Consider the following 12,331-nt stretch of genomic DNA (forward strand, 5'->3'; position numbering starts at 1 on the left):
AATTCCTGTCGTTGTGTGTGTGTTAACATTTTTTACACGTATGCGCACACACGCTCAAAAAGTTCGTAGGCGCGTGAAAAAATTAAATTTAATATAAAAAATCGCATTTATATCGATGCCCAGGGAACCAAAACACAATAAAGTGTAACAATAAATATTTTCCTACAGCTAGGCGATCGTTTTCAGTTGGCAACTACAAGATTTGAAGTCGAAAACATCATTTGAAAGTGCGATTACGGTGCAAAGAAAAAATTTTCTGCAAATAATTCCCAGGTCTGTTGGCTGGCGTAATTGGCAATGTATGTTGTCTATGTGTGTGTGCGTGCAAAAGTATTTGTATTTGTACGAGAAAAGTGCATGTATTTGTGAGAGCGCTGAATAGCTGTGAGTTGTGAGTATATGTATGCGCGCAGGCAAACAGAAGCAAAGAGCGCGGGAAAAGCAACCGGGTAGAGTTGTCGAGATGTAATCTAAAATTTTGAATTAGTTTATTTTGATCATCAAAAAATTTTACATATTGTACAAATCTAATAAAATTATAGTACAATTATTATTTCTAATGCCGCTGCATATTTTAATAAATGATTACGTTAAAATTTTAATTAAAATAAAATTATAAATAAATACGGCAACCCTGCACTTGGAAGGGTACCTAAAAACAAAACCAAGTATATTGCGCGCGTCGTTGCGGCGCCAGTTTGACGTTTGACTCGTCATCAGACGGTTGGGTAAATTTTTTCTCTCGTTTGCTGTTGCGGCTGTGTGCTTGTGTATGTGTATATGGGTGTGTGTGCGTGTCTGTTTGCACTGCTTGTGACGCATTCTTGTTTTGCAGCAAATCAACGCCAAAAACAAACTTTGAACAGCGCATATAATGAAGAAAGAAAATACGAGTATTTTATAAAGTCTCGATGATACCAAGAATATTTTGGTTATTGTGATATTTTAAATGCGACAAGAAGCAAGTGCAATTACATACAAGGTAATAAGTGCAGTGATGGTGGCGTGCTGGCTGCGCTGGTATGGGTGTGTCGCTCTCTGTTTAGCTGTGTGTGCAAGTGAAATGAAGTGAAAGAAAAGGAAGGCATGAAAAAGGGCGACGTCGCCGCGGCTGAATAAAAAGAAAAACGTATAAAAATGCCGGCAATGCCGAATTTCAAGTGCGCTATACTTAAATACATCTGAATGTGTATAAATACAAAGGGCTGTCTGCCACTTTATACAAGTGCAAGTCTCAATGCTGTGTTGAAGAAATATATAAGCGTATCTTGTAGAGCGCTTTTCTTTTAAATGCTCCAAAGTTCATTTACACGAAAATTTATAATTTGTTTTGTTTTGTTGATTTGTTTATTTTCGCCCACAAATACAGTTGCAAATGTTTTTATGTACGTGCGTGTGTGTGCAGTGATGTGCCAGGCGCTGATAATTACGTTTCGCAATGATCGTCATCATTACAATCGTGTCTAAGCGTATGTGTGAAAAATTGCCAAAATCTCGCGTTTAGGCCATGAACTAAAAGTTGCGAGAGCAAGACAAAGACAGCGTTATCGTTAACGGCACTCATAGGTGCCGCAAAATACAGCTGTGTACGTGTTTACATACACATACCATCGCAGTAACATGTAATATGTGTGAGAGTGTTTTGCAGCTGACGCTCGCTAGCGTGGCCATAAAATAACATGAAAAAAAACAGTGAAAAATGATAAAGCATAGTGTAGAAAACTGAAGTGGGAAGTAACGGGCACAGCCCACACTGGCAGACTGGCGGCTGTGCCTGTTGGCGCTCTTCGCTTTTCTTACATCTGCCGTTTGGCACAGCCTCGTTGCGGTCGGCATCAGCCTCATACATACATACATATGTACATAAGTACATGCAGTCATACATAAGTATATACGGGCACACGTTTATTTTGTGCTTTTTCTTTTACACATTTAGCCTTCAGTTTCCGGTTATGAAGGAAACAAACGGGTTCGGTTTTCCTGCACTTGCAACATGTGTGCGTGTGTATTGTGTGCATTTCATTGTAGTTGCTGTGCGTCAATAACTACGACAAAACATTGGCCGCTGCTTCCATTCGAGCTCTTCCCAAGAGTTGTGTCGATTCACTTAGAATAAGTTAATTTGACTGTTTGATGGCAACTAACAACTGATCCTATGAATATAATTACGTATGTATATATATTTATTAGTTAAGGACATTTTTCAAAAGTTAATAATTGTTTAACACAACACAAATTTACGAATATATTAAGTTCGAAAAAAACGTTTATATACTCAAATTAAATTGTTTGAAATTTCGTGATGCATCAAAATCACATTTTGAACATGTGTCATTCTAGCAACAGAAAAGCAGAATGTTTGAATGATCAATCAAATAACTAAAGATGTTAATATGCTTGCTGGCTTGTTTAATGATTATCAAATTAAGGATCCAACTTTCGATACAGTTGAACAAGAATGCCCTACTCTGTTTACCAGTCATACAGCATTTTCCAAAGCTGATACAAAAGAGCGACAGTTCTTTGTTGACTCTTCGAGCGTTGCCAAACGCTTTTGTATGTATGTATGTATGTATGTGATATAGGTTCACATGTTGCATGTACATAAAGCATTTCAGTTTGATACAAGCTAGTTATAATACTCTGTGCTGGCAACTATTTAGTAGTGAATTCCGTTCGCTGTTGTTGCGGAGCGTTAAGCGTAACGATGCGAACGCTTTGCTCTCGCAATTAACCTCTCAACCGGCTTTCTGCCTGCCTGCCTGCCGAACTGTCTGTCTGTCAGTCTCTCTGTCTCTATGTCTGTCTGACTGCCTGCCTCTAGCGCTTGTTTAACCAGCAGACCTTTGAGCCGTTTCTTCAGCCTTTACAACCTTCATATTTCAACAGGCATTGCACCACGCGCAGACAAACGGTTTCTATTAGGCTTTTCATTTTACTGCCCCTTTAATCTATCAAAGGAGTTCTGAAAAAGGTCGCATATTTTCAGAGCACGGAGCGAAGACAAGATGTTCAGTTTCAATCCAGCGAAGAAATTTCTTGAAAGAACTTAAACCATATTCAAAATACCCAACGAACACTTAGGAATTTGGTGGTTATTGGTTTTCAGAAGCTTAGATCTTCGACATCTTGAAAATAGCAGCTTATATAACTTAATAATTAAGACAAATTAGAATTTCTAGGAAAAAAAAAATATGTATATGGTATTGAACAAAAACTAGATATTATAGCTTGTATTAGAAAAACACATCATATGTTTATACTATTAAAAAATCGTTTACCTGGTAATGCCGTTTACATGGGCAGGTTTTGCCCTATTCTAAATTAACATGCAAGAAATAAAAAAAACTCCATTACTGAACACGCCCAGCTTTATATGGTTTCTTCATAGAGTATTGTACTAGTTGCCTTAGCTTCCTTTGTCTAGGCTTTACGAGCTGATTGTTTGGCCTGTTCTTTTGTCACTTTATCATCATTCGAGCGCTTCTAAACGCAAAAGAAAACGAGCCAAAACCAGTTAACATTTAACTCCAAAAAAGGCCAAAGCCGCTGACAAACCTCGTAAGAGAAGAAGATGGACCTGGGGCAGAGCGTGAAGCGGCGGAAACCACAACACAATACGGCAACAACAACAACAACAGCAATAACAACTACGAACTTCAGTATAGTCATTATTTGCAATTATTGGAATGTTTCTTTGGTTCTTTTTCTCTTTTTATGTGTACGCTAAATACATTTGTTGTTTGTGTTTTGTTTTGTTGTTTTTGTAATTGCCGCAGGTTTCTCTTGCGGCTTAGGATCAAAAACCTTTGCCCAGCTTTAGATACATATACATATGTATGTAAGTTTGTATGTTGTATATATTTATATGCGTGCGTTTGTCTTTGAGTGTATTTTTGTTTGATTTCTGTTTTGAGCATATTCGCCAAGTTTTAACCTTACATTTTTTCAATGCCGACTTCATTTTTTTTTTTTTGGTCTCAGTCTTCGTCTACGCTTCGGCAACAAATCACAGTGCAAACATAATAAACAAAACTATCACGTACACACACACACACACACACACACTTACTCTCCTCGTATAAGGTCTTGCATACGTAAGTGTGAGTAGCGCCTATCTCTGGATGTGCAGCTTGTTTAATGCTCGTCTCGTCATTTCCTTCTTTCTCGGAAATGTAAACAAAATATAAACAACGCAACTCAATACGACTGTCAAATGCAAAATACCAACGACAGTTATTCACTTTTTGAAATACGAGTGAAATTGAACTCAATACGCATTGTGGCAATTACAATCATTACAATATTAATCAATGTAAATGAATACAATAGTTGCATTCACGACTAGCCAATCCAGTAAATTATTACAGTTCATTAAATTGCTTTCAATTTGCCATATGGTCAGCTACATGTTAATATTTACAATTACTCATGTACATAAATTTACATTAATTTTAGAAATATGCATATGAATGCATTTATACAACAAGATATGTATTTAGAATATATTAAATATCGGTATGTTAGAATCGAATACCTACATGTACAGTGTTCGCTCAAATACTGCCTTAAAATAGAATTATCTAGTAATTGGGAGTATTCGTTAATTTTTCCTTTTTAATAAAAAATATAGGTTCGTTAAATTCGAACTTCTTAGAAATTAGAGCCACCTCGAATAACGGTTTAGTTTTCGATCAACCAGTTTATGTTCAATATTAACAGACATGATGCGCTAATTTCTAATATCAAAACAACATCAAAAAAACAAGATTAGTCAAGACCTTGTTTGCCCAACAAATATCACTAAAACGGGATATGACTCATAGTGTGCATATCAAAGAGTTTTGTCTAATTTTTTTGTTTTGATTAAAATTTTAAGGTACTTGGAAAAAGACTACCAATTCTTTGTCAAAATAAACTATTGTAATTCAAAAATTAAGTTTTAATTTAAAAACGAAGAAAGATACATTTTCTTAGCATATTTAACATTTTTTTGTACTTTGAAATGAAATACATACAATATTTAAATTACCCCAATTGAGTATTTTCTATGAATTAATCATTCGTTTTTTCGTTTATTTATTTATATATTAATGTTGTCTACAAACGCAATGTGCATAAGGAAATTTATCTTCAAACTACATTTTTATTCAGTGTATAAAATGCAGCTTAAATCATCTTCCAGATACTAAAGCTGAGCCTCAAGTAGAAGCGATTTTATAAATTTGATTTGTTTTGGTTTTCATTGGAGCTGCGCACTCAATAATTGTTGCTTGCTTTCATTTTATTTGATTATACAAATGTTAGTGTATGTGTCCATTTATGTGTATGTGCATATCATATGTCTATAAGCAAAATTGTTTTTGTTCTCGTTTTCAATTTTCGTTTGGCATGCAAATTTTGCGTACGCGCTTTATTGTTGTTTTTGTTTTTATTGGTGAATTCGTATGCGCGAAAACAGTTTTTTTTTTCATAGTGTGTGTATGTGTGCGACTGGATGTGTGAGAGTTCATTATTTTTTTTTTAATTGCATATTTTGCTTTGTGCTTTGCTATCAGCACTTTGCGTTTGCTTTGTCTTTACGAACTGGGGAGGCAGCTAGGACGGCAAAGAAATCAAGCGATTCGCTTGAATTGTCTTACCGCGAATCGCAAGCACATTTATTTATTTGCGGGAATATATACATACCTATATATACAGTTTGTTTTCATACCCTGTTACAAATCTTTGGTATGGGTATATTGGCCTCCGTATAATTTATATAATAGTTTTGTTAAACTATAAATTTAGGTTATATGTATATCTCCATATTATTTATATTTACTTACATTTTCTCTTAAGTATTAAATTGTTTGGAATTGCTGCAAATATCCAAATCCAGCATGTTAATAACTCTTTAATACTGGATATATATTAAAAGGATATGTATTATAACACACTATGTTTTTTCTTGACCATATGTTTGTAACACATGTGCATATTTGTGTGTCCAGGGTATTCTTAGTAGTCGGGTATTATTTGATAACAGCCACAATCTCGATTGACTCACTGTATTCATTGTTACTGCAGTGTGTTCCACATGTGGGCCTGTGTATGTGTTAGTGAGAAAGAGAGAGGAATTTTTTGTAGAAGAATTGTTTGTGTGCGAATGTGAGTGTGTTTTTGTGTGTGCACTTTTGAGCTTAAGCAGTGCATTCGGCCAGAGCACACGTGACAACGCCCCTCGATAAGTCTGCTCTTTGCCTAATCAGCAGCGAGTTCGCAGGCTTCAATGACTAAACTAACGCGTTGTTATTTATTGCAGATCAAATAAAAGTCAGGCGGCAAATACAAAAACACACACACACACACTCAACAACAAACAGCGCAGTAGCAACACGAAGAAAAAGAAGAGCTGCAACAGCAATAACGACAATAGCTAAAGCAACGGCAACGGCTGCAAATTGGACATGTCATGTCAGCAAGCGTCAAGATTCATTACAGCAGCAGCGACAACAACAGTAGTAACAACGAAAAGCACACCAACAACAAAACGCATTGCAACTGCAACGCCAACAACAATAACAGCAGCAACAGCTAAAACAGCAGCAGCGAAAACAACGCCACTGGCAGTGGTTGTGGAGAACAATATTGGTGTTGCTGCCGCCAAAACGAACACGCCTGAGGATCCCTATGTGTTCACAGAGACTATTGCATCGACACCGCCAATTTTATTTAATGCACAGGTAAAGCCAAGCCAAGTCATGTCAAGGCGAAACTAAATTAAACTAAAACAATGCCCTCACTTATACACACACACATATAAACATATATCTATATATACATTTATATTGTTGTAGAAATCGCGAGCCCGCCTAAGCGTAGCGCAGCACAGCAGAAATTGCAGCAACAACAGCAAGCAGAGAGTTGCAAACAAAAAAGCGAGCATTGTTGCTGCAACTACAGCGCCCATTGCGCAGTTTAATGGCACTGCAACAGCAGCAGCAGCAACAGTCGTCACTGTAGCAACAGCGAGAGCAGTAGCAGCAGCAGCAACAGCAACAACAAAGGCGCAGGCGTCTTTGGGTGCAGCAGCAGCAAATACAGCAACGAATTTCAATAATGTCACACAATCTCAAAGGCAGCCAACGTCACAGTCGCAGCTGCAATTGCAGTCGCCGCTTCAGTTGCAGTCGCAAGCTTCGCCGAAACGCGCCACCAACGTTTGCGTGGTACGTCCTCAGCAGCAACTGCAACAGCAGCAACAACAACAGCAGCAACTGCAACAACTGAAGCAACAGCAATCAAAATTGACCATAAAGCAACCAGCTCCACATCTACCACCGCCACCGCTTTATACGCACACGCCCTCGTTGTGGCAAACGCCGCTCATATTGGACAGCACGCAGAAGCAGCAGCAGCAACAACAGTCTAGCATTGTCGTTGCCACAGCGTTGGTCAGCCCGCCCACATCGCCCGCCTCGTTACCCTCGCCTACGGCCAATTCGCCGCCGACGGCAGCAGTGACCGCCATGGTGTCGCCCATTGTGGTGCCTTTATCACCGGCGTCTGCTGCGATGTCGCCGCCAAAGGGCGGTTCACTGCCACCATCAAAGTTTCATCATACGACGTTGGCGCAGCACTTGCAGAAGGTGGAATGTCTAAAGAAGAAGAAATCTTTGCCACTGGCCTGCCAGAACTCCAACAACCACAACAACAATATTTTGGAGTCGCTACCCAAGTCGACAACTCCGTTTGCCGCCTACAATTTAACGCATCCACCACCGCTAACGGTTTTCAATACTTCAGCAGCAGCAGTCACACCTGCAGCTGTTGGTGCAACAACGAAAAAACATTCCGCCGATGCTACCGATGACAACAACGATCTCAACGAGATTCCCGTCAATGTCATCTTTCGGAAGCCACCTGAGCTTTTAGCTGGCGTTGCAGCACAAACACCGCCACGTCCAGCGGTTGCAATTGAACAGCAGGCCGCAATAACGAAGCTGGGCGCTGTGGCACCATTAACACCGCCAACGCCACCCACACTATCGTCGCCTTCAAAGCCGCTGCTGGCAAATGTGTGTACGCAGTCGCCAGTGACAGCAGCAGTAGTTACTGCACCCGCCCTTCTGACTACTTCAGCGACAGCAGGAGTAGCAACAGCAGCTACAGCCGCAGCGGCATCCATCGCTAGCATTCAATATGAACAAATGTCTTCCAAAGTTGCCAATTCTGTTGTCAGTAATGCTGCCGCTTTAAAACGTAAAGCGCCGGTAGCTAGCACAGGTTGCAGAAAGGGCAATAAAACAAACAAAAATGCTGCACAGGAGACGCCGCCGTCAGCAACTGCGCAGCCAGTACAGGACGCAGCTCCCACGTTGGAAGCAGCGTCAGTTGGCTCAGTGGCACGTCGGCGTAAAGTGGCGCCGGCAGCCAAGTCCACCACGGTACTACTCAGCGAAAACGAGCCTTTGGAGCTGGATGTTCCATACTGCCTGCAAACGCGTTGGTTGCATGCCGGCAAACATCTTGGCCAGGAGCCCCAGTCTGCGCTGAGTAATCGCGAGGAGCGCATTGCTCTACGTAAAGGTGTGCTACGCCGCCAGGCGCTGCAGTTACTTTCGACCCGTACGCTGCAGCAGCTGCCAATGCGTGAGGCGCGTCAGCGCTTGCAGAGTGTTCAGAGTCTATTGCTCAAATACGGGGATCACGCGAGTCAGCAGCAGGGCATGTTAGTACACAAAAATACCTATAATCTTAATGGATGCCAATTAAAACCATTTTTGATCTTTGCAGTGGCGTTGGCAATCGCTGTTTGGTGGCTGCTTGCAAACAGCCCACGCTTAGCATGGCCGCACACTGTGAGCGCCACATTATCAACAACACGACACAGCAGCTTTTCCAGCCATGTGTCGCCTGGCGTGTGGATGGCGTCGCCTGTCAGGCACCCGTCTTCGATGTGCTGCACACGTTGGCCCTGTGTCCGGTTCACAGTCATCTGCGGCATGCCGTTGGGGTGCAGTCTAAACAGCAGCAGCCGCAGCAACGAGCAAAAGTTTTACAACAGGGGCCCAAGCTGGCGCCCACGCCCGCCGTGCCAGGACCTGTGCCGGCTACAGTTGTGGCTGCTAATGCGCCAGTGGCTATTAAACGCAAGCGTAAAACGAATCCAAATGCCAATCCAGTTGGTCGTCCGCAGAAGCGTGCCAAAAAGTTAGATGCGTCCACTAACAGCACGTTGCCCGTAATGCCACCGGTGTCGGCGGTGTTGCAACGCAAGAGCAGCACCACCTCGCTGGAGTCCATTGCCAGCAACTCGCAGTCGTCGGCCAAGTCGCACTCGGCACTGCAGCCCTACACACCAACAGCGCCTGTGTTAACTATGCCGCAGCAGTCTATACCTCCAGCGTTGGCGCCGCTCAGCGATTATCAACTGCAGCAGCAGCAATTGTTGCCGAAGATCGAATCGGAGCAGCCGACGCAGCAGGTAGATGCTAATTTACTGGCCAATGCCAATTTCAAGGCAGATGAGATTAGCCAAATAGTGGCACAGCTGGCGGCAGCCAGCAGCGAGTTGCATCATAACAACAACGACTTGCACTTTAATAACAACAACAATAGTAACATGAACTACTACAGCAACAACAACAGCAACAGTGGCAGCAGCAGCATAAGCTGTGGTTTTCCCTCATTCAACGCAGCTTTCGGCAATGCCATGAGTGGCCAGGGCCAGCAGGTCGCATCGCATCATGCCAACACATCGCTGGCCAGCACGGAGAGTATGCTGGGCCAGCACATGTTTGGCATCTGCGAAAACAGCTCGGCCTATGCCAGCTCCGAGGATACGGGCCTGGGCGGCCTCAGTGAGTCGGAGCTGATAGGCGCAAATGATGCTGGTAAGTGGTCAGCTAAGAGATCCTCTTCAATTTCCAATTGCTAACTGTATCCGATTCACCTTGCAGATGATATAGCATTAAATGGCGCCCATTTGCTGGAGGAGCACGATTTGGTAAATGTATTTGATACGCTGCCGGACGACGCGTTCAACGAGTTATTTCAATCCGGTGTGTATTTCATAATTACAAAGTTAATTGTGCTTTTCATTGTACTAATAAATGTGTGCACCTCTCCGCCATGCGCCGCCTGTGCTGTGCTGCAGTGCAACAAGCCGAGTGCGAAGCCATGGATCGTGCGCTCGAGATTGCCGATAAGAACCTCAAGTGTCTGCAGCAGACAATTGGCAACACGGCGCACGACAGCGCATTCCTTAATGATTTCCTCGACGTGGGCGATGATCTGCTTGTGAACGCTGTCTCGTCCGTGATGAACTCGCCAAACACATCCGGCATCGATGCCTCCACGCTCTTTGTCGATAGCAGCGGCGGCGGAAACAGTAGCAGCAACGGTGCTGCCGGCTCCAGCTCCAACAGCTGCACGTCGGCGGCCTCCGTCGCGGATATACGCGGCCTGGTGCAGACATAAATAGGCCTTAGCCGCACTCGTGCAAGCTTCTAGCGAGTCGTTTTCAAAAGTTCTTTCGAAAAAATCTGAAAATCTTGAAAAAAACACACTTAGAAAACAATATCTAACTTAATTTCTCAACTGATGTTGAACAACTTTTATGTTTTCTATATTTGCCAAAATTTCATTGTTTGGCCATCATCAGAGAAGCTTGACAGATTCACTGACTCCGATTTCTTGTTTAGAATACACTACCTATGTGTATGTATAGCATGCGATGCATACATTTATAACTGAAGCATCATATAAATACTATGTGTTATTGCAAAAATTCTAAAAAAAAAAAACAAAAAAAAAAACAAATTCCAAAAATAAAACTAAAAAAATTTCAAAAAACAAAAATATGAACAAAAAAATATACTGTAAATTCGCGTGTAACCTTAGCGTAAAAGTAATTAACTTAATGTTATCAGTTAGTGCAACAAAAAAAAATTGTAAGAAATAACTAATTGTGAATGATATGTAGAATGCAGGTAGACACATACACACACACACACACAGCAAAAGGGAAAAATAAATTATACAAACTTAGGAAATGTTAGTAACAAATTTGAATTTGAAAGCGTGAAAGAAATGCTAAATATCGCATAGCTGAGTTAAGTTCTAAGTAAGCATAGAATTTGTTGAAACCTTTTTATAAGCGCATTTACATCAAACCACTTAAAATGAGAAATGTAACAATAGTAACAACAAATAGCAGAAGCAAAAAGAATTTAAGTTTTATTTAGTTTATGGATCAAACCTATACATACACATACAAACACACACACACATAAAACGTACAAGGGACTACATAGTTTGAAACCGCGAATCGTATTACAATATTATATATATATAAATATATATATTACTACACACCTATTTAAGCTTTAATTTAAATGAAACCAACAAACAACTAACAAAATTGAAATGCAACTTGGGTTTTTTTTTAAGTTGTGTTAAAACAGATTTTGTTTGTAGTTGATTTGCGACTGGAAGAAATTCGAGTTTCAAACATTTGAAGGTTTATTACTTTTTGATTTGGTCTTTGTAGTGCATATGTAAATTAATAATTGCATATTTAATAGAATTAAATACACTTTATATACTGAAATATAAAATTATTTAGCCTAAGTAAAACACATACACATGTACCCACAAATACATACAAGAAAACTGTTACGCTTTAAATATAAATCATTTAACGCCCAAAACACACGCCCACCTCACACACATACGTGGACATACACACACACACGCACGCACGCACGCACACACAGACACACGCACGCATCGACATCCATTGTAATATTTCATTTGTCATCTTTGCAAGTATTAAATGAGAGAAACCGTTTAATAAAAAGAAACATCAATATGTATACATTAAATTACATCAACTGTCAAGCATTCAATTTACATCATGCTCAGGCAGCGCACAATAAGGATCTTCATTGTGGACGTGTACAAGAAGGGAACTACTCGTACTTTAAACATATTAGACAAAACTGTAATATATTTAAATAATATTAAACACATGTATATTCTCCCCCTCTCTCTCTCTCTCTCTCTCTGTCTATCTATTTCTTGCTAACTCCTATACTGTATGTATCTCTGATTTTAATTTTGAAATAGTGGATCTATGGCATTAATTTAATTTAGTTCTCCTTAGTTGGCAACTAGTTTACACAGTTACATATGTATATGTATAAATTTATGATTTTTGCTGTGCAAGTGACGCGAACAAAAAATTCTTTGCAAAGCTGAAAAATAATGTATTTTAAATTACACACAATGCGCTGCATTGTGCACGATTTGTATTTTTAAGCAAGCCAGAGAAAATAGAAGCAGC

General features: G+C 40.4%; 1 protein-coding gene across 2 annotated transcripts; it reads left to right on the forward strand.

Annotated features, from left to right (window-relative positions):
• Positions 1-51: 51 nt before the first annotated feature.
• l(3)L1231 (lethal (3) L1231) lies at positions 52-12,034 on the forward strand. Of its 2 annotated transcripts, XM_064694602.1 has the most exons (7): positions 517-770; positions 836-982; positions 6,305-6,725; positions 6,840-8,713; positions 8,779-9,878; positions 9,945-10,046; positions 10,142-12,034. In XM_064694602.1, exons 3-7 carry the CDS (start codon positions 6,450-6,452, stop codon positions 10,462-10,464), a joined length of 3,675 nt encoding a protein of 1,224 aa, XP_064550672.1. In that variant the 5' UTR covers positions 517-770; positions 836-982; positions 6,305-6,449; the 3' UTR covers positions 10,465-12,034. The 2 variants fall into 2 exon arrangements, with proteins under 2 accessions (XP_064550673.1, XP_064550672.1); XM_064694603.1 differs by lacking the exons at positions 517-770; positions 836-982 and adding an exon at positions 52-273.
• The last annotated feature ends 297 nt before the right edge of the window (positions 12,035-12,331 follow it).

The sequence above is a fragment of the Drosophila montana genome, unplaced genomic scaffold, assembly GCF_035044405.1.
Source record: "Drosophila montana isolate Dmon_TW-CO22-7 unplaced genomic scaffold, ASM3504440v1 contig_3733_1, whole genome shotgun sequence".
In the NCBI taxonomy this organism is placed as follows: domain Eukaryota; kingdom Metazoa; phylum Arthropoda; class Insecta; order Diptera; family Drosophilidae; genus Drosophila; species Drosophila montana.